At 51.0% G+C, this 21,751-nt stretch overlaps 1 protein-coding gene and 1 long non-coding RNA gene across 3 annotated transcripts in view; one reads left to right on the plus strand and one right to left on the minus strand.

Moving 5' to 3' along the window:
* Positions 1-20,918, plus strand: part of ADCY2 (adenylate cyclase 2) — a 412,863-nt gene extending 391,945 nt beyond the window's left edge. For both annotated transcript variants that reach the window (XM_019450816.2, XM_019450814.2), the window contains 3 exons: positions 11,033-11,147; positions 15,522-15,646; positions 20,093-20,918. In XM_019450816.2, coding sequence (XP_019306361.2) covers positions 11,033-11,147; positions 15,522-15,646; positions 20,093-20,245 — 393 coding nt within the window. In that variant the 3' untranslated portion in view covers positions 20,246-20,918. The remainder of the gene's footprint in view (positions 1-11,032; positions 11,148-15,521; positions 15,647-20,092) is intronic.
* LOC109267834 (uncharacterized) lies at positions 14,230-17,613 on the minus strand. The gene is made up of 2 exons (XR_002080303.2): positions 17,175-17,613; positions 14,230-14,745 (listed from the first exon to the last, which is right to left on the minus strand). It is a non-coding gene; the product is annotated as an uncharacterized LOC109267834 (long non-coding RNA).
* Positions 20,919-21,751: the final 833 nt, after the last annotated feature.

Consider the following 21,751-nt stretch of genomic DNA (forward strand, 5'->3'; position numbering starts at 1 on the left):
GCCACCATAACAGAACACCACAGGTTCAGTGGCTCAGAGAGCAGACATTTATTTTCCCCCAGTTCTGGAAGCTGGATGTCCCAGATCAAGTTTCTGCAGGATACATCTCTTCCTGCTTGTAGATGGCCCCCTTCGTACTGTGCCCTCACATGGTAGGAAGGAAGGAAGGAAGGAAGGAAGGAAGGAAGGAAGGAAGGAAGGAAGGGGAAAGGAAAGGAAAGGAAAGGAAAGGGAAAAAAGGAAAGGAAAAGGAAGGAAGGAAAGAAGGAAGGGAGAGAGAAAAGGAAAGGAAGGAAAGAAAAACAGGAAAGGAAAAGGAAGGAAGGAAAGAAGGAAGAGAGAAAAGGAAAGGAAGGAAATAAAAAAAGGAAAGGAAAAGCAAGGAAGGAAAGAAGGAAGGAAGAGAGAAAAGGAAAGGAAAGAAAAAAGGAAAAGAAAAGGAAGGAAAGAAGGAAAAAAGGAAGGAAGAGAGAGAAAAGAAGGAAGGAAGGAAGAAAAAGAAAGAAAGAAAGAAAAAGAAAGAAAGAAAGAAAGTTAGTTCTTAGTGGGGAGGATTTTAAGACTTCAAGATAGGAATTTGGGTTGGGACACAATTCACACCACATACTTACCTTCATTTAAAATCTTGATACATTCCTTTTGGATTTTTCTGCATTTTTATTTTTAAAATAGGCATTAGGATGTCATTTATCATGACTCTTGAGCTTTTTGGTGCCTCCTTAAATTCTTTGCCTGAGGGGGGCGCCTCACTCACCTCCTGTCATCCGGGCCCTGATTCTGAGGCCTCTCCAGCTGATCTCCTCTCTCGGAGTCATTTAGGGCACTTGGCCTGATCACGCCCAGTCCAGACCTTAGCTCACCGGTAGCCACTTTCTGATCCCTTGTGGGGCTCAGCGCGGAGATTCTCAGAGGCGTCGCTGGTGTAGACCCACTCAGCATTCAGCGTGTGGGGTGGGCGCATCCTCCCCCGTCCCGTAAAGCCTGACGCGTCTGCCTGTCTTCCCTGACTCTGCCTCCTCCAGACCCCGGCCCTGCAGCCCACGTCTCTCCTTTCCCTCGGGCACACCCTGTGGACTGATCGCCCGCATCCACCGCCTTTATCTTTCCCCTTCCCCCTCCCCCCAACCCCTCCCCCCCCCCATACCAACAACAGAAATCCCACTCTTGAAGACCAGGAAGCACTTCCACATTCCAGAACCCCAGCCGGGTTGTGTACTCCTCCCGCTCGTTCTTGAAGTCCTGCCTGCGGTGTCCGGTAGAGCTGACGGCCCCCTTCACCTAGAAGTCCCCTTGTCTGTCACCTGCCCGTGGTCCATCCCTTTGGGACACTGTCCGTGCTCTTGCCCCGACAGCTGCTCTCAGTCAGGGGTCTCCATCCATCCCCTCTGCGGATTCAGCCCCTGCCCAAACCGTCACCTGCCACCCTGATCGTGGGGCCGGACCTACCATTCCAGCTTTCCAGGGACAGCCAGTTCTAACCCCCTCATCTTCTTCCCGTCCCCCTCCTCCCAAAACGGGGCCCCAGCCATCCCCTGTGTCTCTGAGGATGGTGCTGGAGAGCCCCATCTCCACTAGTTCTCCAAGTCGTTCCACGCGTACTGAAGACACCATCCACACGGGCAAAGCTCCGACTTTCACGGAAGCTTGTCCTGCGCCCTGACCTGAGGAACTGTGCCTCCTCTGACCTCCTGTGTCTAGAGCCCATTTCCCTGCCTCCCACGGGCAGCGGGCAGCGTATCACTTTCAGCTTTCTTGCAAAGGTGCGTTTCTTATCCACCATCCGGATCGTAGTGCCCTGTCGTAGGCGGCGTCCCCAAAACCCCCAGCAGGGGGCGGTGTGCATGGCGACTACTCCGGCTCGTTGGCGGAGGACGGAGAAGGTGCCCACCTAACCTCCCAGAACAGTGGGTGGCTCCCTTCCCTGTTTCGCACACCTGCCACTCCCGATCCAAACCCTCTCCTTTTTCCCCCTGACGTTTCTGAACACTCGCAAAATGCCTCCTGAGTCTACTTTTGACAAGCCTGAGAGATCCCCCCTCCCAACCATCCGTGTTACAGATGGAGAAGGAGAAACTGAGGCACAGCAGTGAAGTAACTTGCCCAAGGTCACGGAGAGAACAAGCAGCGACAGACTTGGGCTGCCAACCCTGGGGCAGGGCTCCCCTGCTGGTCCAGAGCTCTGCTGCTGCCTCGTGGGCTCCTTCACCACCCCTCCCGCGCCACGTTCACGTCTGTGCCCGTCACTCACTGCTGCTTCCTGCCTCACTTTAGCCCCCCTCTCCTGTCCCACCTGCCCCACCCCTCCTGCCTTCATCAACCGCACCCACCAGACTGGCCTTCTTAGCCACCCTTGGGCTGCTTCCCAACTTCTTACCGGTCACCCCTGTCGATAAGCTCGAGTGGAAAAGAACGTGAGTCTCAAGTAAGACCACTCATGACTTAGCGCAGTAGCTAAGCTTTCTGCGCTCCCGTGTCCTTACATAATGGGGAGTGTGCCCATTTCATAAGGCCGTTGGGAAGACTGCATTAATATGCAAAATACTCCTTGGCCACAGTAGGTAATAAAAATGCTAAAAGCCATAGTAATACAGTGGTGACTTGTACACTGTTTTGCATATTGTTACTATCGCGCCCTCCAACAGAACAGCTATGAGGGTTTCGGACATAAATGCAATATGATATGTCGTCATGTCCGTTCAGAGAATGTACTCCATATGAGCTATTTCTATTTCGGGCATTAATTAGATCTTGGTAAGGTCATCCTAGAAATATTTTGAAGTGCAGTGAAAGTCTGCTACAGGGAAAGCACATTACATTTGATTGGGGTGGGGGGGTAACACTTGATAAATATCAATGTAGATATTTGAAATGAACATGTCTTCTGCCTTCTGTAACCCACCTGTAACCTACCTACTTGTTTTCCTCACTGTAAGCCAAAAAACCTTGCTACGTATTGTTTGGCCAAATATTTAGTTTGGCAACAAGAGACATTCGATTTGCAAAATATATTGGGTTCATCAAGGATTAATGTGCTTTCGTTAAATCCCAAAAGAGGCAGAGTTATCTGGGTAAAAGCCTTTTGAAATCGAGCTCTTACATGTAAGACTAGAAAACCTCCTCATTTTCTACTTGGGGGGCAGCATAACTTCTCCATTGGGAAAACGGATGCATAGCAGCCTGTCAACACCTGGTCAGAGTAGGGCTGACCGCCTTTGGATTTTTTAAATGAAATGGTACATTCTGATTTTAAGCTGAAAGGCAACGTGACAAAATGGTCGGTTGAATTATGCATCACAACTGATTGTTTTTAAAAGAAGCAGGCATTTGTCAAGAAACGAAACGTCAGACTGAGAACAGGCTGGCGTGCTAACCCCACTCGTGATTCCGTGAACACGCGCCTGACAAGTAGGCGTCCAGGGACGGAAGTCAGCAGCCGGCACCCCGCCCCCACCTGCCAGGACCTCACCTGCTTGCAGGACGCCCGGGTGCAAAGCCTCCTGCTTGTTCCAGGCCACGGCCTTTGCACGGTAAACCCTGACAGCAAATTGTGGTCCCAAGTATGTTTTTCTTGACTTACAGAGTCCTTTTTTTTTAGAAAAAGGACATTTCATCAAAAAATTATCACTTCCGGCTTCTCCTGAAAACTGGTAGATTATCTACCTGATCTTCATCCCCGATGACAGTGTCCATCAGCTGGAACGTAGAAGCAGCTGCTTCATTTAGACTTGAGCGTGTTCTCAGTTTGCCACACTCCCCACGACTCCCTATTGCCCCATGCCCTCTGCTGCACTCTAGAGCCTCGCTTCCTCGACCTCCGAGGGGCTCTGTGGTGTATGAAGACCATCCTTCGTGGCCTAGTCAATGACCAGGGTTTCTCTGGCCGTAGCCATTATATAAATGCTTCTGATCTTTTTCAGAGAAACATCACTGACAGCTTAAATAGGTTGAAACAAAAACACAAGAATGAAAACTTTGCATTCAGATTCTCGCTTGGATTATATTATTGCTGTGATAAACCAAACCACGAGCTCTCATTCACAATCTCAAGTAGATGGATACCCATTGCTGGCACCACTTTGACAAGAAATAATTTGTTGCTCCAGAAAATACAGGGGAGGGAAGGAGCAGAGAAGCAGGAGGAGGCAGGGAGGTTTTATTCTTCACCCTGGAATGAGCACTGGTGCTTTTCAAAATTTTAGAAAGCATTTGTATTCTTAGTCTCTTTTTAGTCTATTTAATTATTTGTTGTAAGTAAAAACTACTTGATTTTACAATCATTTAAAAACGAATTTAGTATTTTTATTTATTATATGCCAACAAATTCAGCAGCGGACCCAGAGTGGCAGGTTGAGGGTAGTTACTAAGCACTACCCTTGGCTCCATCTGGTTCTCGCCCAGTTCACCCCATAGAGACACCGTTGCGGAGGGCGCCAGCGTGTCTCCTTTATTTGGCTCCCCCCGTCCCCCAGATGAGTTCCCAGGCTCCATATGATCAGCCCGTGAGATGCCTACACTCGCGCATCCAGCGTATTAGCAAAACTGAGTTGCCAACAAAGCAAAGAAAAAACGTTTCCCATCCGCATCCAGCGACTCAGGTTAATGGCTCCGTCTCAGGCTCGGCTGTTCTAGGTTTTACTGAGCTCGTGGGACATCCAGCAGGTGTTTCCTTTCCCCACTGTGGCAAGCGTTCCCCGAAGTTTACAGTCCGGGAAAGGCGTGTGTGCAAACGATTCCAATGTCGGGTGATGTGGAGAGTGTCTGGGAAAACCGGAGACAGTCTCGGTCAGCCCAGGCTGCCCTAGCAACCGCCAGTAGACTGGGTGACAACGTACCTTTACTTCTCACAGCTCCAACGGCTGGTATGTCCAAAACCAAAGCACCAGCAGGTGAGATGTCTGGCGAGGACCCTCTTGCCGGTTTTCCGGTGGCTGTCTTCTCGCTGTGTGTCGCCTGGCGGAAGGCACAGAGAGGAAGCCAGCCGTCCCCAGCCCCTCCTAGTGAGGGCGCTAATCCCATTCACAAGGACTCCCCCCACATGACCTAACCCGAGGCCCCACCTCCTAATCCATCACCCTGGGGATTAGGCTTCAACATGGGAATTTCTCGGGGGTGCAAACGTCCATCCACAGCAAGGGGTCTCTGCCAGGGTGACTACGGGAGAATCGGGGAGTCGCTCTGAGACCCTCTGCTGCCGGGCTCCTGGTAGCTAAAGCACACTTTGAGACTAATAACCATAGTTCCCTTTACTGGAGAAAGTAGAAAACAGTTCGGGTCTCTGCTGAAATGAAAAGCGTCACCCGATGCTGTGTATTTCTGTAGAAACACCAAAGCTACCGTGATGTGTTGTAAGCAGACTGAAATCTCTTCCTGCTTTCGTGCTACTAACAGGAAGCTGCAAACCGAAAGAAACTAAACCACTGATCTTCACTATATCCACTGAGAGTCTCAAAGACACTGGAAATGGCAGACTTTTAGGTCATCGTCAAAGCCGGGCATCCCCGTAGGATGCCCAGTGTGTTCGAAGGGAGAAGGTTCTGAACGAGGGCGTGAGACAGTTTCTGACATTTTCCTCCTTGATGTTTTTCACGTCAGAGTGACCTGCTTCTCTAAACCATCATGAAAGAAACTAAATAAATCCTGAGCCCCAAGGATATAGGCTGCATCCATCTAACAAATTCATTTCACCTTACCCACAACCCTGAGAGATAGGCAGTTTTTGTCCCGTTACAGACCAGGAAACTGATGCCCAGAGAAGTTGAGTGACTCAGCCAAGGCCACACAGCTAACGGTTATAGAACCTGGGGCTGGACCTAGTTTTGCCTGATTCCAAAGCACCGACAGTTAATTCGGGAACTTCCTACATTCGGACAAGTGGTGGTCAGGATGTAAACCGCGGTCCTGGGGAAAATAAAGGAAGAGGTGAATGGCAGAAGCGTGCCCATGTGAGGCGGACGTGGGAGCTGAGGGGCCGCGGTGGAGGGGGCGTAGAAGGCCAGGCTCGCCAGCATCTCGGGTTTCCGACTTAGGGATCTGCCGCTGATGATGCCATCGGCAAAGCAGGAGAGTCAAGAAGAAAAGCTGACTCGTAGAACATGGAATACTAACGTTAGTTTTGGATGCACCGTCCGTGCTCGAAGATACCGAGTACGGTTTCAGCCGTCCACGGGGGTGGCGGACAGTTCCAGAACCATTCGTGACGACTTCCCGGTGATAGCTCTCCATCAGCTGAGTATCTCTTAGGCTCATCATCCAACCCACCTGCCACCATTTACCATCAAGGCTATCAAGGAAACTGCTTACCTGTTTGTCCACAGGTTTGTGCATATTTTGCGTAAATCTACCCCAAGGAAGCTCACGAAACTGAGTGCAGCACAAAATGTTTTAAAGTGGAAGGAAACGCAAAGATAAGATGCGAAGATTCGAGGCTGACACATAAAATGCCAACGGCACGGTTCCCACTGCGTTCTAGATGCGCACGGGGTGGGGGGCAAGTCGACGGCGCTGCTACGACAGGGCCCCGGACTCAGACTCCTGGCGGGGAAGCCTGGTTGTGCGGCTCCCACCCGTTAGGAAGCACCCGGGGCCTCCCGTGCCCCATCTGCACGGTGGGGACGAAGACAGAAAGTCCCTCACAGGACTCAGCGTGAGGATTAAATACCTTCAGGCACACACTGCTGCTATGTAGCCTTCGAGAATTCCCAGCAGCCGGCACAAGGTCAGCGTTCCAGTGTCCGTACGGACGATCTTACTGTCACTCCTCCATTAGTATATTTGAAAACCGGGCCACGTCAGGTACGGACCCTCATAACCATGACAGTGGGTCTGAGTGACCCGTGTGCTTGGCAACTAACTTTCTCATGGAAAATGGTTTAAAACGTGATGGGGGGGGGGGGGGGTGGTGCTTGCTAGAACATCCCCTAATGTGCATTTTAGTAAAATACTTTCTCTGTAAAGTGAGGTGGGTGGAAAACAGTGAATGTGAGTTGAGTGAGTCTAGACGGGTCCACAGATGGCCTAGCAGTCAGGCCATTTTCCATAAATCCTTCTTCGTGCCTCGGGGTTTGGGTTCACACTGGGACGTTGTGAGTCCCAGGGGTGTCCTCTGACGGGTTCCGGACACTCGAGTGTCTCCCCAGGTGCGAGCCGATCTTCAGGCCGTGCCAGTCGGCTCACCGGGGCGACAGCGGACGTTCCCTTCAGAGAAGGGACAGACCTCAGGGGATCTCCCAGGGGCCTCAAGTGGGAGAACAGCCCCTGGGCAGCGGTTGTAAACCTTCAGCATCAGATAGATGCCACCACCGCAGGGGCACAGTGAATGTTTGCTGGGGGGACGAAGAGAAGGGAGGAGAGAAGAGAGGTCAAGGGAGGAGGCAAGGTGTACATCAATTTCAGCCTAAAAAAATTCGGTGTTTACCAGACAGGCACTTGAGTTACAAAACAACCTCAGTAAAGACACATTTACTTAAGCAGGGTTCCTTGCTGGTGGAACTTCCAAAGCAAACGGCTCGCAAGATGTGTTCCGGGGCGCTCAATGTGTCTATTGCCATGTCACTGGAAGTCGGTTAAATATTTGGAGACGTCTCACAGAAATCACTTGGGTCGTGGGAGAAAGAGCTGCTTTATACTGTCATCAAATATTTATCAAAAGCTCAGTTATAAAGACTTCTTGAAACGAACTGAGCTCTTCTTGAGACCGAGCATAACTTTTTCCAGGGTTTACTAAGCCCGAACAAGTTACGGACGTTGGATTTAAACCCCACTCCCAGAACTCAATCTCTTCATTCATCACGGAGGTCGAGTAAAACCTCCAGCTTATGCCCGCTGCATGAAAACAGCGGTGATCATTTATCAGGGGAGGAAGCTGGTTTGTCTTACCGTGGTTCAGTAGAAAGCAAACCATTTCCCCCACTGTGGCAAATCTGTCCCCCTTGCTGGAACAGTCGTGATGTTCACTACACAGGATTCTGCCTGTTGATTTAAGAGTTCGTGCTTCCAGTTTATTTTTTTAAGTTTATTTTGTTTTAGAGAGAGAGAGTGTGTGTGTCTCTGTGTGAAAGAGAGAGAGAGAGAGAGAGCAGGGGAGGGGCAGAGACAGAGGGAGATAAGAGAGAATCCCAAGCAGGCTCCACACTGTCAGCACAGAGCCTGAAGCCAGGCTTGAACCCACGAACCATGAGATCATGACCTGAGCTGAAACCAAGAGTCGGACACTTAACCAACTGAGCCCCCCCAGGCGCCCCTGTGCTTCCTGTTTAGGAGCAAGATGTTTCCAACGGACTGGAGGCATGAACTTCCCAATCACGCGGTCCCCGTGGGTCACGAGGCCAGAAACATTAGCGCGCTCTGATAGAAGAGCAGAACCGTTGTCAAGCAATGACTCTGCGGCGTGTCTGGATGGCTCAGTTGTTGAGCGTCTGACTCTTGATTTCAGCTCAAGTCACGGTCCCAGGGCTGTGGGATCGAGCCCCGTGTCGGGCTTTGCACGGAGACTGCTTGAGATTCTCTGTCTCTCTCCCTCTGCCTCTCTCCACCACTCATTCTCTCTCCCCCCTCTCTCTCAAATTAAAACAAAAAACTGTAATAAAAAAAAAAAAAAGAAATGACGGCATTTTCACCGACGTTACCTGGCAGTGTGTTCCATAGTTCCAGTTGTTTAAATTGTGTGGATTTTCTCTCGCAATTTTTAAGTTGAGGATTTGTGGAAACAATAGCGTTTCATCGGTCTTTCTCTGGAATGATAGGATTTCTCCAAGGAGAGGAAGGACGTTCTCAGTGACTCCTCTGCTCATGTTTATGTTATTTAGTGCAATGATCTCGGCGGCCAGCTGCTTGCCCCTCGGGGCCATTGGGCAGTGTCTGGGGACATTCTTTCTTGTCAGTCCTGGAAGGGGGCATCTCTCGGAGGAGGCCAGGGGTGCCACTCGGCATCCTGCAGGGCACAGGACGCGGCCCCGGGACAAAGAATGATCCGACTCAGGTGTCATCAGTGTTTACATCGAGAGACTTGCCTGGTGCTACCCTTCCTGACTCCTTCGGGGAATAACCCCATTGTCATCTTCCTTTCTCCTTTGGCCGTTACCTTGGTTTTCTCCATCCCCCTGTCACCTTCAGGGTGCAGGACACATCCCCTGTCTCCACTGTCCTCCTCCCTCATCCCTCCCGAAACCCTCAGAGCTGGTTGCTGGTTTCACCCTCCATGGTGAATGCGCCCCATGGTCACCACGTCCCTCTCCTCTCACCGTCTTGAGAGCTCTCTCTCTCTCTCTCTCTGAGTTTGCTCTGCTGGGCCCCCCTGCGGGATCAGACACTTGAGCTCCACAAAGGGCCACCCCTCCTGCTCTTCTCTCAAGTATTTCTAGCGTCCTTACTGATTTTGTTTCCTCCCCCAGCCGGCTGAGGCTGCTCCCCGTCTTCCCGCTTGAATACCCTGTGTCCTCTTCTGAGCCTTCCCCCACTTCAGTGGGTGTGTCAGTGCCACCCCCCCCCCCCCCGCCCCTGGTGTATGTTTCCCAAATGAGCATCAGTCGGCAATGACCTTCCACCAGAGCTCAGCAAGGCTCTCCCTTCCTCCTACGCACTTCCTCTAGGCTACCCGACCGGCGATCTAAATGCAGTCTCTCAATAAACACGTATCAGGTGCCTCTCCTGGGCCAGACACTTTCATATTGTGGAGACGCAGATTAATAGAACATAGTCTCTGCCCTTGGGGAGCTCACAGACGAGTGAGGGAAATAAAAGACCGCACTGATTCTAAACCACAAGCCACAGATGCAGGCCAGGGCTGGGACTGCATTTCACGCCCCTTCTTGGTGCGCCCAGTCGTTAAATATTGGGGCAGCGGGAACCTTTCAGACATGTAAACACCTTTTATGAGTTATACGCATATAATAGTAAAGAATCTGTGTTTATAAAATAACCCCAAATAGAAATTTTACAAAGGTGACTTTCAAAAGGAAATACAAATATAATAGGTGTTACAAATTAATAATATAAATTAGTAACAGAAATAGAAATAGAAATTAGTACAATAGAAATACCAATAGAAATAGAAATAGAAATTAGTAGTAAATGGGAATACAGATTCCCACTTACCTTCACTGGGAGCCTTGAACTGGTCTTTTCCTCCAGCTCTATGTGTTTGATAACTATTTCTCAAGGGACAATAAATCCCCAGGGACAGTAAAGGCAGGAAATCGTTACCCCCCTGTATCTGCTGGCTCTGGCTGCTGTAACGGCACCACAGCCTGGGCGGCTTAAACAACAGAAACTTCTGGAGACTAGAGGTCAGAGATCAAGTGCAGACGGGGTTGGTGTCTCCTGAGCCTCTGTCCTCGCTTCCTAGAGGCCATCTTTCCCCTGCTTCTTGGTGTCGCCTTCTGTGTGTGTCTTAATCTCCTCTTTCTAGAAGGGCACCAAGTCATGCTGGATTGGTCACTAATCCCTCATTGGATCCTAATCTCTTATTTAATGATAGCCATGAGAAGCTGCAAAGCAAATACTGAGGATTTGGAGGTTATGAATTTGGGGGGATGGGGGAGACAGGTAACACCTTTCCCCTAAAAGGGAAGATGGGGTGTTTCCAGAACCGAGGTGAGCCGTGTGGCAGGTGTGGAGTAGGGAAGGGGAGGAAAGGACCCCGACCTCTCTGCCCTGCTCTCCCTGACCTTCCCTGGCCCTCCCATTAGCCAGTCCAGCAGGGGGCCAGAGGTCACCCTCGGAGCCAGAGGCCAGCGGAGAACCAGGAGCCAGCCCCTCCTCGAAGTGTCTTCTGCCGGCAGTTTCTGGGTTAAGACGACATAGGTCCCATTCCGTGTCTTCCAGTGTCTCAGGTCTCCCCGCGGCCACAAAAATGAACCGGGACACAGGGTCCCCTTGGGAGGATGAGTAATCCTCACACACGCCTGTCTGCCGGGCATTGCGGCCCTTGACCTCAAGCACTGCTGTCTGCCTGGAGCCCAGGTTTGTGACCCAAGGGACCGTTTCCCTGCCGGTTGACCTCTAACCCCACGTGCGTGTGTTTGTTTCCTCTCAGGAGCCCGAGAGGCAGTACATGCATATCGGCACCATGGTGGAGTTTGCCTTTGCCCTGGTGGGGAAGCTGGACGCTATCAACAAACACTCCTTCAACGACTTCAAGCTGCGAGTGGGTACGTTGTGTGAAGAGCGCCGGCTTCCGGGGGAGCGCACGGCGTAAGGAACAGGCGCACCGGAAGTGTTGTGTGAAGGGATCTGACTTCCGGGGGGGGGGGGGGGGCAGAAGGGCACAGGCGCACCGGGACCGTCGGCCATCTTGCCACGCCGGACTAGAGTCCTGGCGGTTGTGTCTCGAGTGCCGGAGGTCTGAATTTGGGGGAGCAGGGGGTGGACAGGCTCAGGGAAGTTAGGAGCCTCTGAGGCACTTCAGTGCAAAGTAGAAAACAAAACCCCCTTTGGTTGGACCCAGGCTGCGAGCACTATGTCTAGCAAGTGGACCGTGAGCTGGCTTTCAGTCCCACGGCCTCCTCCTTCCTGCCAGGGCCCCTCCGCCAGGCACGGTGTGCGCGGCCTTAGACCATCCCGAGGAGCCGTTGAGTGCAAACCACGGTATTATTTCAGGATCAGCTGCCAGTGAAATTAGCATGGGCTGGAAGATGCATCCAGACTTCAGAGATCCAAAAATGTAAAAAAAAAAAAAAAAAAAAAAAACAAACAGTTTTAAGGCAGCTTAGAACTGTTGAAATAGTCACACACTCCTAGGCTCACAACCTCCAAATGCCCCAAACGTACGTCCCAGGTTCTGAAATAGCTATAGCTTTTCTGATTGAAGATTCAGCCCTGAGAGAAAAGGCCAGCTTCCTTTAAGATTTAAAATTTTTCTATCTCAAGAATAAACATTAACAAAATTAAATTTTCTAGTAGGCTCTTCCCTGTAAGCTGGTCCATGAGCATGTTTCATGCTTACTTGCCTTTTACAAACGTCTGTAAAAATAAAAAGTGTGTTTTACGTGCTCGGCTTAGCACGCGGCTGTCTTGCCATATTTGTGGTTATGGCCATTTGTGATTGGTAAGAGCTGCTTTGACCATTTTATGTTCCTCTTGGCAACACATTTTGCTTCTTCTGAAAGCAAGTACGCATAAGAGGAGCTCTTTTAACAAATTCCATTTGAATGGCTTTTCCCTGCTTTTGGATACAGATTTCAACTTAAAAAAAAAAAAATCCCGATAAATGGCGAGCGATTTTCTTCCTTTGCTCTGCCTATGTTCTGAATTTTAAAACCCAGAAATATTTTATATCTCTTATAATGTGGCCTCTTGACTGCTTGTATATTCTGTTCATTGTCAGCACCTGGACACGTTTTGCTTTATACTTTCTCACCTCCGTGCACAATGGGCCTCACCTTATACCCAGGTGAGAAGGGGCAGGCCGGTGGGAGGCTTCCCCCCAGCCTGCTGACCGCATCGAACATGCAGGTGTCCCCTAGATCCTCGAGCTTCTTTATTGTTTTGACAGCCTAGAAAGTGAGCTCCTCGACCTTTCAAACTACCCTCAAAAAAAAAAAAAAAAAAACAAAACGTTGGAATGATCTGCTCTATTAGTAAACGCATTCAAACCAAAATACTACCGCTCTTTACTGCAAGGTGAAATAGAGATCAGTGTTTGCTGATCACTCACATGTGTTACTTCCCCAAACATCACAGCTTTCTTGGTCTGGACCTTAACGGGATTTTCCAGATTAATGCGAGCAATTGAATGGGCCTTCTTCGAGAAGAATTTGAGTGTTTACACTGATGACTGAATAACTAGTAACGTCTATACAGTCACCCCACGTGGCAGCTCTTTTAGGTTTCTGAGGAAGCTCAAGGTCTCGCGGGCCTCTGGGGCTGCCTTTCCCCACCCCTCGGCCTCTCTCTCAGGGGTCTGCCTGCCCTGCTGCACTTGGGTGTGTGGCGCCATCCAGTGGCAGTTCATGGTAGGAACTTGGAAGAGTAATAACTTCAAAAAAAAAAAATTAGATGATACAAATAAGAAATGCTGAATTCACTCTTAACGTCCTCTTCTGCATGTCAAGCTGCAGAATCAGTCGGTCAGCGGGAACCAAAATCTGAGCACATTCCTGCGCTAAGTGGAGATTGACCCCGTGCCAGCAGTCAGCAGCCCAGGCTCTCCCCACTGCCTACCCCGCCAGGCACTGACCCAGCAGGATTCAGCAGCCCGGAGGAAAGCTGATGGCAGAGGGGGCTCGAGGGCACCAGCCAGCAGCCGGCGGCTGGACCAAATTCTTTGGGGTGTCTAAAGCACAGTGTGGGCTTTATTGAGCACTCCGCAAAAGCAAAGCAGAATTTCTTTTTTGCCTCTTGCGTACCTTCAGAGGTTTTGTGGAATGCCGTTTATACCGTTTCCTGCCTACCTCTCCATTGCAAAGAGGAAGTTTTGCCTCGGGTCTCTAACAAGCCGTAGTGCACTAAGCAGTACAGCAGTGGGAGAAGGGATCTCAAAAACACCCTCATTAATCAGTACAAGTTGACTCCTGCAGCAAGGCAGGAGTCCTAGATCTAGGCGAGAACACACACCTAGGGCATAATCAACCGAAGTCAATAACTCTGTTTCTATTTCCGTGGCCTTCCTCCGCACCACTGCTGGGATAACTATGGGTCTGTGTGTTTGAACTGAGATCCTGGGGCAAGGACTCATCCTACCTGGTGCATGGGAGTTGGGAGAGAATCCCAGGCCTCTCTGATTAGAGAAGTTGATCAGACTTCTAAGGAGACGGCCCATGTCTCGGGCAGTGTGAAGGCTCACGCTGAGCTCAGGTGTCAGCACGTGATGACCGTGGGGTTATAATCGCAGCTACAGAGAGGACAATCAGAGCAATGGACTCCTCTGTTAGTGGTGGGCCAGGCTGCCTGATTATCTGGGCAGTCACATGGGCAAGCCAGGGGGCAGCAGGGCTGGAGAGTGGGGCCTCCTGAGTTGCCCCAGCAACCTTTTGATGGCTGTCCCTGGAGAATCACAGTTTGTGAGGAGGTTTATGCCAGAGGCTGGATTGTCCTCAATCTGATGAGTGCAGAGCTGTAAAGAGCCCAGCTCAAGGGGGACAAGAACCCAAGCAAAAGAGACGTCCCCCCACTTGTGCGGAGACGGCCTGTGGGTTGCACCTGCTCCCCGGGGGCGAGCCTGTCTACCCCAGGACCCGTCCAAACGTGATGCTCTTGGGGGCCTCTCCCAGGAGAATTTCCTCAAATCTGAACTCCGTCAAAATCTCTATATTGCCCACACTAGGACCTGTTATTGTTCTAAAGTTGGCCTGGGTAGACTCCCTCACTAGCACAGTGTGCGTTGAGAGAGCCCTTTGAAGGTGCCTTAGCAATGGAAATCAGAGGCACAAACATGGTCCTCTGGAATCCAGTAAACTTGGCATTGGGACATTATCAAAGGCAACAACCTGAAAGGTGGGAAGAAGCCTCGTGCGCGGGAAGCGCATGGCAGCATCCTTACCAGCAGGGCCAGGGAGCTGGCTGCCACTGCCATCTGCTGCCTGTCTGATGGCGCCCTCTCCTGCTTTCTTGCCTGAATCCAGAGGTGGTGATAACAGTACCCACCGCACAGGCTGTTGTGAGCATCCCCAGAGTTTTACAGTGCGCAGCAGGTAGAAAATGCCACACTGGTGTGGGGGCAAGTGGCGGATTCAGCGAGATGTTGGCATGATCCCAGAAGTCCATCAGTGACCAAACTGCCAGTAAATGTGGTATATCCATTCAGTGTAGCTGTTTGAAACAGAAAGGTGTATATTTCAAAAATTAACATTAGCCACAAAACTGCTGGAGAACAGTGATCATCTCTTATCTAGGATTATGTAGCAACATAGAAGACTCAGTCGGGTGACCAACTTTGGCTCAGGTCATGATCTCACAGCTCATGAGTTTGAGCCCTGCGGTGAGTTCAAGCCCCAGTTTGGATCCTCTGTCTGCCTCTCTCTCTGCCCCTCTTCCTCTCTCTCTCTCTCTCTCTCTCTCTCTCTCTCCCCAAATCAAAGATCTTTTAAAAAAAAAAAAACTTAAGAAAACTATTATAATGTTTTGGTTTTTTTAATTTTCTTAATGTTTATTTTCTTGAGAGAGGGAGACAGCACAAGCTAGGGAGGGACAGAGAGAGGGAGACACAGAATCCGAAGCAGCCTCTAGGCTCTGAGCTGTCAGCACAGAGCCCGACGTGGGGTTCGAACCCACAAACCATGAGATCATGACCTGAGCCGAAGTCGGACGCTCAACCGACTGAACCACCCAGGTGTCCTGATACAATGTTTGGCTTTTTTAAAAGCATAGCCAACTTTATGTTATTATGGAATAAAAATGATATCTGGGTACCTACGTATGAATCAAGACCAAGAAGAGAAACAAATTATTTTTCTTTGTTTTAGAATTCCATGAGTTGGGCTAATGTTGGCTGCATAACAATGATTCAGAAATACTCTTGTACATCTTTTCTGTTGAAGACGGTCGCTGTAACTTGAGTCTTCTTGCCCGGTTCTGATGCATTGCAGGTATTAACCATGGGCCTGTAATAGCCGGTGTGATTGGAGCTCAGAAGCCACAATACGATATCTGGGGCAACACCGTGAATGTGGCCAGCAGGATGGACAGCACCGGCGTGCTGGACAAAATACAGGTAATCTAGTCTGCTCCGTCATCACGGTCCAGGTCTATTGTCTCGGAAGTCATAAATGAGCATCATCATAATGACAATGATGTATTAGAGCAAAGGATCTTGGTAGTTACTTCATTGGTGAAAAGAACCTGAAATTGACATAAGTCTTTTTTATTGGGGAAATGGTCATCCGTTTCTGCACTCGCCGTTAACAATAATTGAGAAACGTAATAATGTAAAGGTTATAGCTTTGGAGGAAGTCAACGATGGCCAACGATCAACATGGCAGTCTGACACCTGAGCGAGTCAAGGCTGGCCCCTTCTCTCCTCTTCCATCTCCTGGCACCAGAACCTTGAAGGGAGCCCTGCAAGGGAGAGGGATTGTACAACCAAAACCAGACAGAGCCCCCAGACTTCCCATCCCAGAGGCTGAGTTGGAAGGAGGCAGAAAGGAGCCGACTGGGGAAAGACGAGGGACGAGATTCAGGGTGATATGAGATGGCAACGCCAAATGGGGCCAGCATGGGATTTGGATATGGAGAATGACCGGACAGCACTGGAATCCATGCAGGGGAGGTTGCTCGGGCAGAATGCCACACACCTGGAAGGAGAGACCGACCTCTCCTAATGAGAAGAACGTGTGCACGTGTGTGTCTCTGCAGACGTTTCTATTCACCACTCCCTCAAAACGCAGCGATTCCCCATTTCACCCCAGATGCCACGCTTCACTTCTGGAAGATAAATTCCTGCCAAGTGGCAAATTTGTGTGAAAACCACTGGACGCAAACAATAAGCTTTTTTCTCCCCCCCCCCCCTTTATGGAGAATTCGACAAGTCCCTGTTCTGTGTGCCTTGGCTTGGCCCCTGTCCTCAAGTAACCTTGCCTCCTAACATTCTGATGGAGATTCAGAGTTCTTTTCTGAAATTCTGCCCAAGACACCAGCTCCAGTGCTATCAAAAGCGGGCTTCTCGTTAAACTTCTGCCTACTTGCTTTTCACACTCTTCACCTGCCTCTGCTTCTGTGAACCTTCTATCGCGTATCTTTAATTTTTGTATGGAACGGGGCCTATATCTCACCTTCTTCCCACCGGATGACTAGTCAGCAGTTGCCGAAAGTAAGCAACAGAGAACGGGGAGAGGTGGCAGGCGATGTGGGGCGGAGAGGAACGTCTGGGGCTTCCCAGTCAGACCCAGACGTTGCCAGGGGAAAAGAGTCGGCTGGCTGTGCTCACGAGAGCCAGCCCAGACAGAGCTCTCACCAGAAACGGGGCTGGAGCGGTCGTCACGGTGTGTGGAGATGGCCTAGATGCCCACCACGAGAGGCGCGTTCTACCACCTTGGCACCTCGCTGACCCGTGCCATGATGGCACCACGGCCTCGAGGGCTTTCTGCCTGCGTGTCATTAGCTGTTCCTGATGCCCCGGGGATGCTCCAGGGATCCTGGACAGCGTGGGGTCTTGTGTCTGGCGTGGGGAGAGGGTGCTCCTATCAAGGACGCACGTTCCCAACCTGCAGGCCAACCTAGGAACCCCCCCCCCCTTCCCACACCTGGAACATTCAGAAGACATGTTTCACGACTCTCCAAGTGGTTTTCAAGCATTTGGGATACGTATCAAAACCCATTTAAGAGAGGCTGTTCGGAGAGAGGGCTCCCTCCTGGAGGTCGTAAATCCCCTGCAGGTCAGTGTTTGAAATGAGCTGGAGCTCGCGTGTCTCCGTCTCCAGGAGGATATTGGGCCTCATAAAACTCCAGGTGATTTAGGGCTGAGCAGCGCCCCCTGGAGGGTCTCTGTGCACCCGGAGCCGGGAGGAGAAGCCCCTCCGCAGTGTGTTCACTCAGCTCAGCCGCCGGGAGGTTTGTGTCCAGCAGGTTCCTCCTCCTGAGGCCGCGGTTCACTCCGTCTCCAGTAGCTTCGCATTTCCACTTACGTGCAAGGAAAGTAGTGAGACGCCAGGAAGAATCAGAAACGATGCTGAGATCGTTAAAAGCTTCTCCCGGGCCTGAGGAACAGGTCCTTTTGATTAAAGAGCATCCACGCCCACCACGCTTTCCAGCCTGGGAGCTCACAGAACACTGGAGAAAGCCCGCGTGTCACCCAGCCAGGCCGCCCCCGGGCTTGGAGCCATACTGGCCGCTGTTCGTCGGGGAGACAGCTCCCTCCTCCTTGCGTCACGGTAATTGTGTGGTTGGTGTTCCAGATTCCAAGGGAGAGCTCACAAATGCCCGTGGTGATACTTCACACCAGTAAACACCTTGACTGCAGAATTAACCCCCGAGGCTCCGACAGATGTGTTTGTTTTCTGTGGCAGGTCGGAAATCAGACGCCTCTGGAATTCTCTAATTCTGATTATGCCTGAGAACTCTCATCATGAGACCCTGTCTGTAATCTGAGTTCCCGGCTCTGTCCGTATTCCTTCGGTTCTTCCCCAGGATCCAGAGTCCTTCCTGTGCCCCTGGCTTCACCTCCCAGCTACACTTGTCCTTCCCCAGGACTTGGGCTCAAGCTAGCAAAGGACAGGACATGAACATACGGCACCTGTGACCCTCTTTTCTTGCTCTGGTCACAAGGGTCCCGAGGACCCACACATTGGCTAGGGGCTGGCACCTGTGCTAGGGGCTGGCCACAGAGTCAAAGTACAGGGAGACAGGGTGGTTTTTCCAGCTCTTTCCAACAGACTACCCTTGAGATCTTTATATGGCACCTTTCACCCTTGCTTCTGGGGCCTCTGGATATCTTCCTGGATTCTCGTAAGCACAGCCCTCCTATTTCTGCCTCTGCACCATGGCAGTGTCTGCCCTTGCCACCTCTCTCAGCCACCAGGCTCAAGGAGGCTGGCTCACTGCTGCGGCCACTGCCCCCACCACTGCATGGTCCCCCGACGGCACCCACCCCAAAAGCAAAATCGTGTGATACCATTGCTGTGCTGTTCACAAGCCTGCACAGCATGTGGGTGCCACCCACACGGCCAAGGTGGTCGGGTCCCACGGGTGCCATGTTCATCCCCTGATGCAAGGGGAGGAAGTCCCTCCTCCTCCCCCTTTTCCCCCTCCTCCTCCTCTGCTTTCTCCCCTGCTTTCAGAGCAGCATTACCAGGGGTTTCTGGAAAAAACACCTCCTCCCTCTCTGCTCAAAAGCCAGATACCACCTGGGAGGCCTGGCTGGGGACCGTGTTCCTGACACGGGGGTCTGCCCTCACTTCTGAAGCTGAGGCCTCTATTGGTAGCCTAGTCTGTTCTCACCTCACCCATTCTCTGCTTGAGAAAGCGTCTTCAGCAGGAGGCTTCGCCAACACTCAAGCAGATAAATGCCACGCAGACCTGAGCTGTCATCCCCAGACCTGGCCCCCGAGGAGAGCACGGTGCATGCTCAGGCTGAGATGGGGCAGGACTCGGTACAACCCTTCTCCCCTAAGAGAGAGGGGCCGTCCTACCCGGGAAATTCCTCTGCCATCTGACACAGCCGGACCCGAGGCGATTCGGCAGTGGGGGTCCTGGCCTCCTGGGGCAGTGGCGGGAATCACGTCGACAGGCTGCAAGAGAGGGGCCCGGCCCTGGTCACCTTCTGTGTCAGCTCGGTGAAGGGAGGAAGCTTGAGAAGACCTGACTCAGCGTGTCATGCCCCTGCTAAGGCTGGCGCAGACCCCTAGTGTCCTTTTAGTTTTGTTCTCGAGCATTTGCCGAAGCAGGGGGCCATTTGCGGGAGCTGACGGTGCTTCTCAGGGTGTCTTCTCCCATCTGAATTAAAATCCATTATTCACATTCATGATTTTGTGAAATGACATTCATGACAGTTTGTAACATCCCACTACAGTATATTTTGATTTACTTTCCCTCTTCCGGGTCTCTCTCTCTCTCTCTCTCTTTTAGTTTATTTATTTTGAGAGAGAGAGCGGGAGGGAGCAGGGTAGGGACAAAGAGAGAGGGAGAGCGAGAATCCTAAGCAGGGTCCTCACTGTCAGCACAGAACCTGGCACGGGGCTCAATCTCACGAGCCGTGAGATCATGACCTGAGCCAGTATCAAGAGTTGGACGCTTAGCCGACTGAGCCACCCACGTGCCCCTTTGCAGGTCTCTTATATGTGAATACGTAACCTTCACGTAGCTGAAGTCATAGCGTGGGTCTGGGCTTCAATTTTTCCTTTGGGGGTGAACAGATCCTGCCTTATTTCCTGGTCTCGGCCACGATAGGGATCATGACAGCATCATGGTTTACACCGCCCTGGAGATCACTTGACTTTTTAGGCGGTTTGGAGTCTGTCACCGTTGCAGCATGAAATTACGCGTTGTCCCTAAAAGGCTTTTCTGTTCCTGCGTGATTCTGTCTTCTTCTAATTTCTTAGGAGTGGAATGAAAGGGCCAGAGAGCATGAATGTCTTTTGGCTCCTGATCTTGGCGGTCAAACGACCTTCCGGAGGCTGTGTTTCGTAGGCACTGACCGCTCCTTCGTCTGTCCCTGTGCTTCTAGGTCACTGAGGAGACAAGCCTCATCCTCCAGACCCTGGGGTACACGTGCACGTGTCGAGGAATAATCAACGTGAAAGGCAAGGGGGAGCTGAAGACGTACTTTGTAAACACGGAAATGTCAAGGTCCCTTTCCCAGAGCAACGTGGCATCCTGAGGGGTTGCCTTCACTTCGGCAAGAAGACTGTACTTTCGGGAAGGTACAATGCACTTTCTGACTGCGAGCTTTGTCTCTCGTTTTTGGTGTGCGTGCTCTGTTGTGTCCTATGGAGCCTTTTCAGACTCGTTCCTCTGACCTGGTGGCATACCGTTTGGTGTCTGACGTGTCCCAAGATCGCTCTGCCACTTGCACTGTGCTTACTCCTAAGCAGAAGGAAAAGGAGTGTGTGTTATGGGAGAAATGCGCTCAGAGAATTCACAAAGATGACAGAGGTGAAATAAACAAAAATTCTTAAGGCAATAAAACTAGGGGGTGTATATTATCTTCCAGTGCATGTTTTTTTTTTTTTTTTTTCTCCTGGAAAATATGGTAGCTGGCCAACCGCATCCGCTAGTCTGATATTACAACACACAGTATTTGTGAATAATTGATTCCGTCGCCCCACATGGAAGTTGACTGTGTTCACCCAGTGTATCTCATCGCCGGCGGCCATCCACGGGACCCACGGTCCTGTCGCCTTGCTCTGTCGTGTCTCGGGCCAGAGGCGTGCAGCCACCCATCACCAGAATTAGTTCTCATAACCTAGGACCAGTTTTGTACCAAACGCGTCCGATGTTTTGATGCCATTGTCTTTTGTAAGGTTGATTCATTAAAAGTTTTACGTACTTTGGTTTATAGTCTGTATCTTTTCCCCCCTTTCCTTCCTTCTCCTCCTCCTGCTCCACAGCCGAGGTTGGCTTTCCATTCTCCTGATGGTTGTTTCAGAAAGCACGCCCCACGAGCAGCGATTGGGAGATCCTTGGGTAATTCAGATCAGGACAAGGCTTGTGAGGTAGACACTTGATTCTGCCACTCTCTGGAAATGCTCCGAGCGCCCTGTGGCATCTCTAGAGGATGTTTTCTAGGGAAAATGTTGTGTGTGTTTTTTTATTTTTTTAAGGTTATTATTTATTTATTTATTTATTTGGAGAAAGAGAATGCAGGCAAGGGAGGGGCAGAGAGAGGGGGAGAGAGAGAATCCCAAGCAGGTTCAGCGCTGCGAGCACAGAGCCTGATGTGGGGCTCGAACTCACCAGCCGTGAGATCACGACCTGAGTTGAAATCAAGAGTCGTGCACTAACCGCACACGCCAGCCCGGTGGGGCACCCTTGGCTTCTGTTCATAGCTCAAGGCAGGCGTGTGTGAGAACCGGAGGACCCCAATCTACCAGGAGCACCTTGTTCTTGGCAACTCAGACCCGAAGCACCAGGCCCTCGTTGGATTCCTGACTGACCGTTTTCTGGCCGTGCGACTTTGACCACGTCGCTTAATTTCTCTTAGGGGTATTTCCTCATGGGTAGCTTAGGGGATCAGGTGTGACTGAGAGAGCTAATGACCATGCAAGAGCCTGGCAGGTGCCCAGGGCTTTCTCTTGCCGGTGCCATCCTGCCAGAACTCAGGCTCACGTAAAAGCACTTCTCAAAACTCCTAACTGGCCTTCCTTGCCGAAGTGGGAATACAGCA

This window comes from Panthera pardus, unplaced genomic scaffold, assembly GCF_024362965.1.
Source record: "Panthera pardus isolate Hobbes unplaced genomic scaffold, ASM2436296v1 HiC_scaffold_2, whole genome shotgun sequence".
NCBI classification, from domain to species: Eukaryota; Metazoa; Chordata; class Mammalia; order Carnivora; family Felidae; genus Panthera; species Panthera pardus.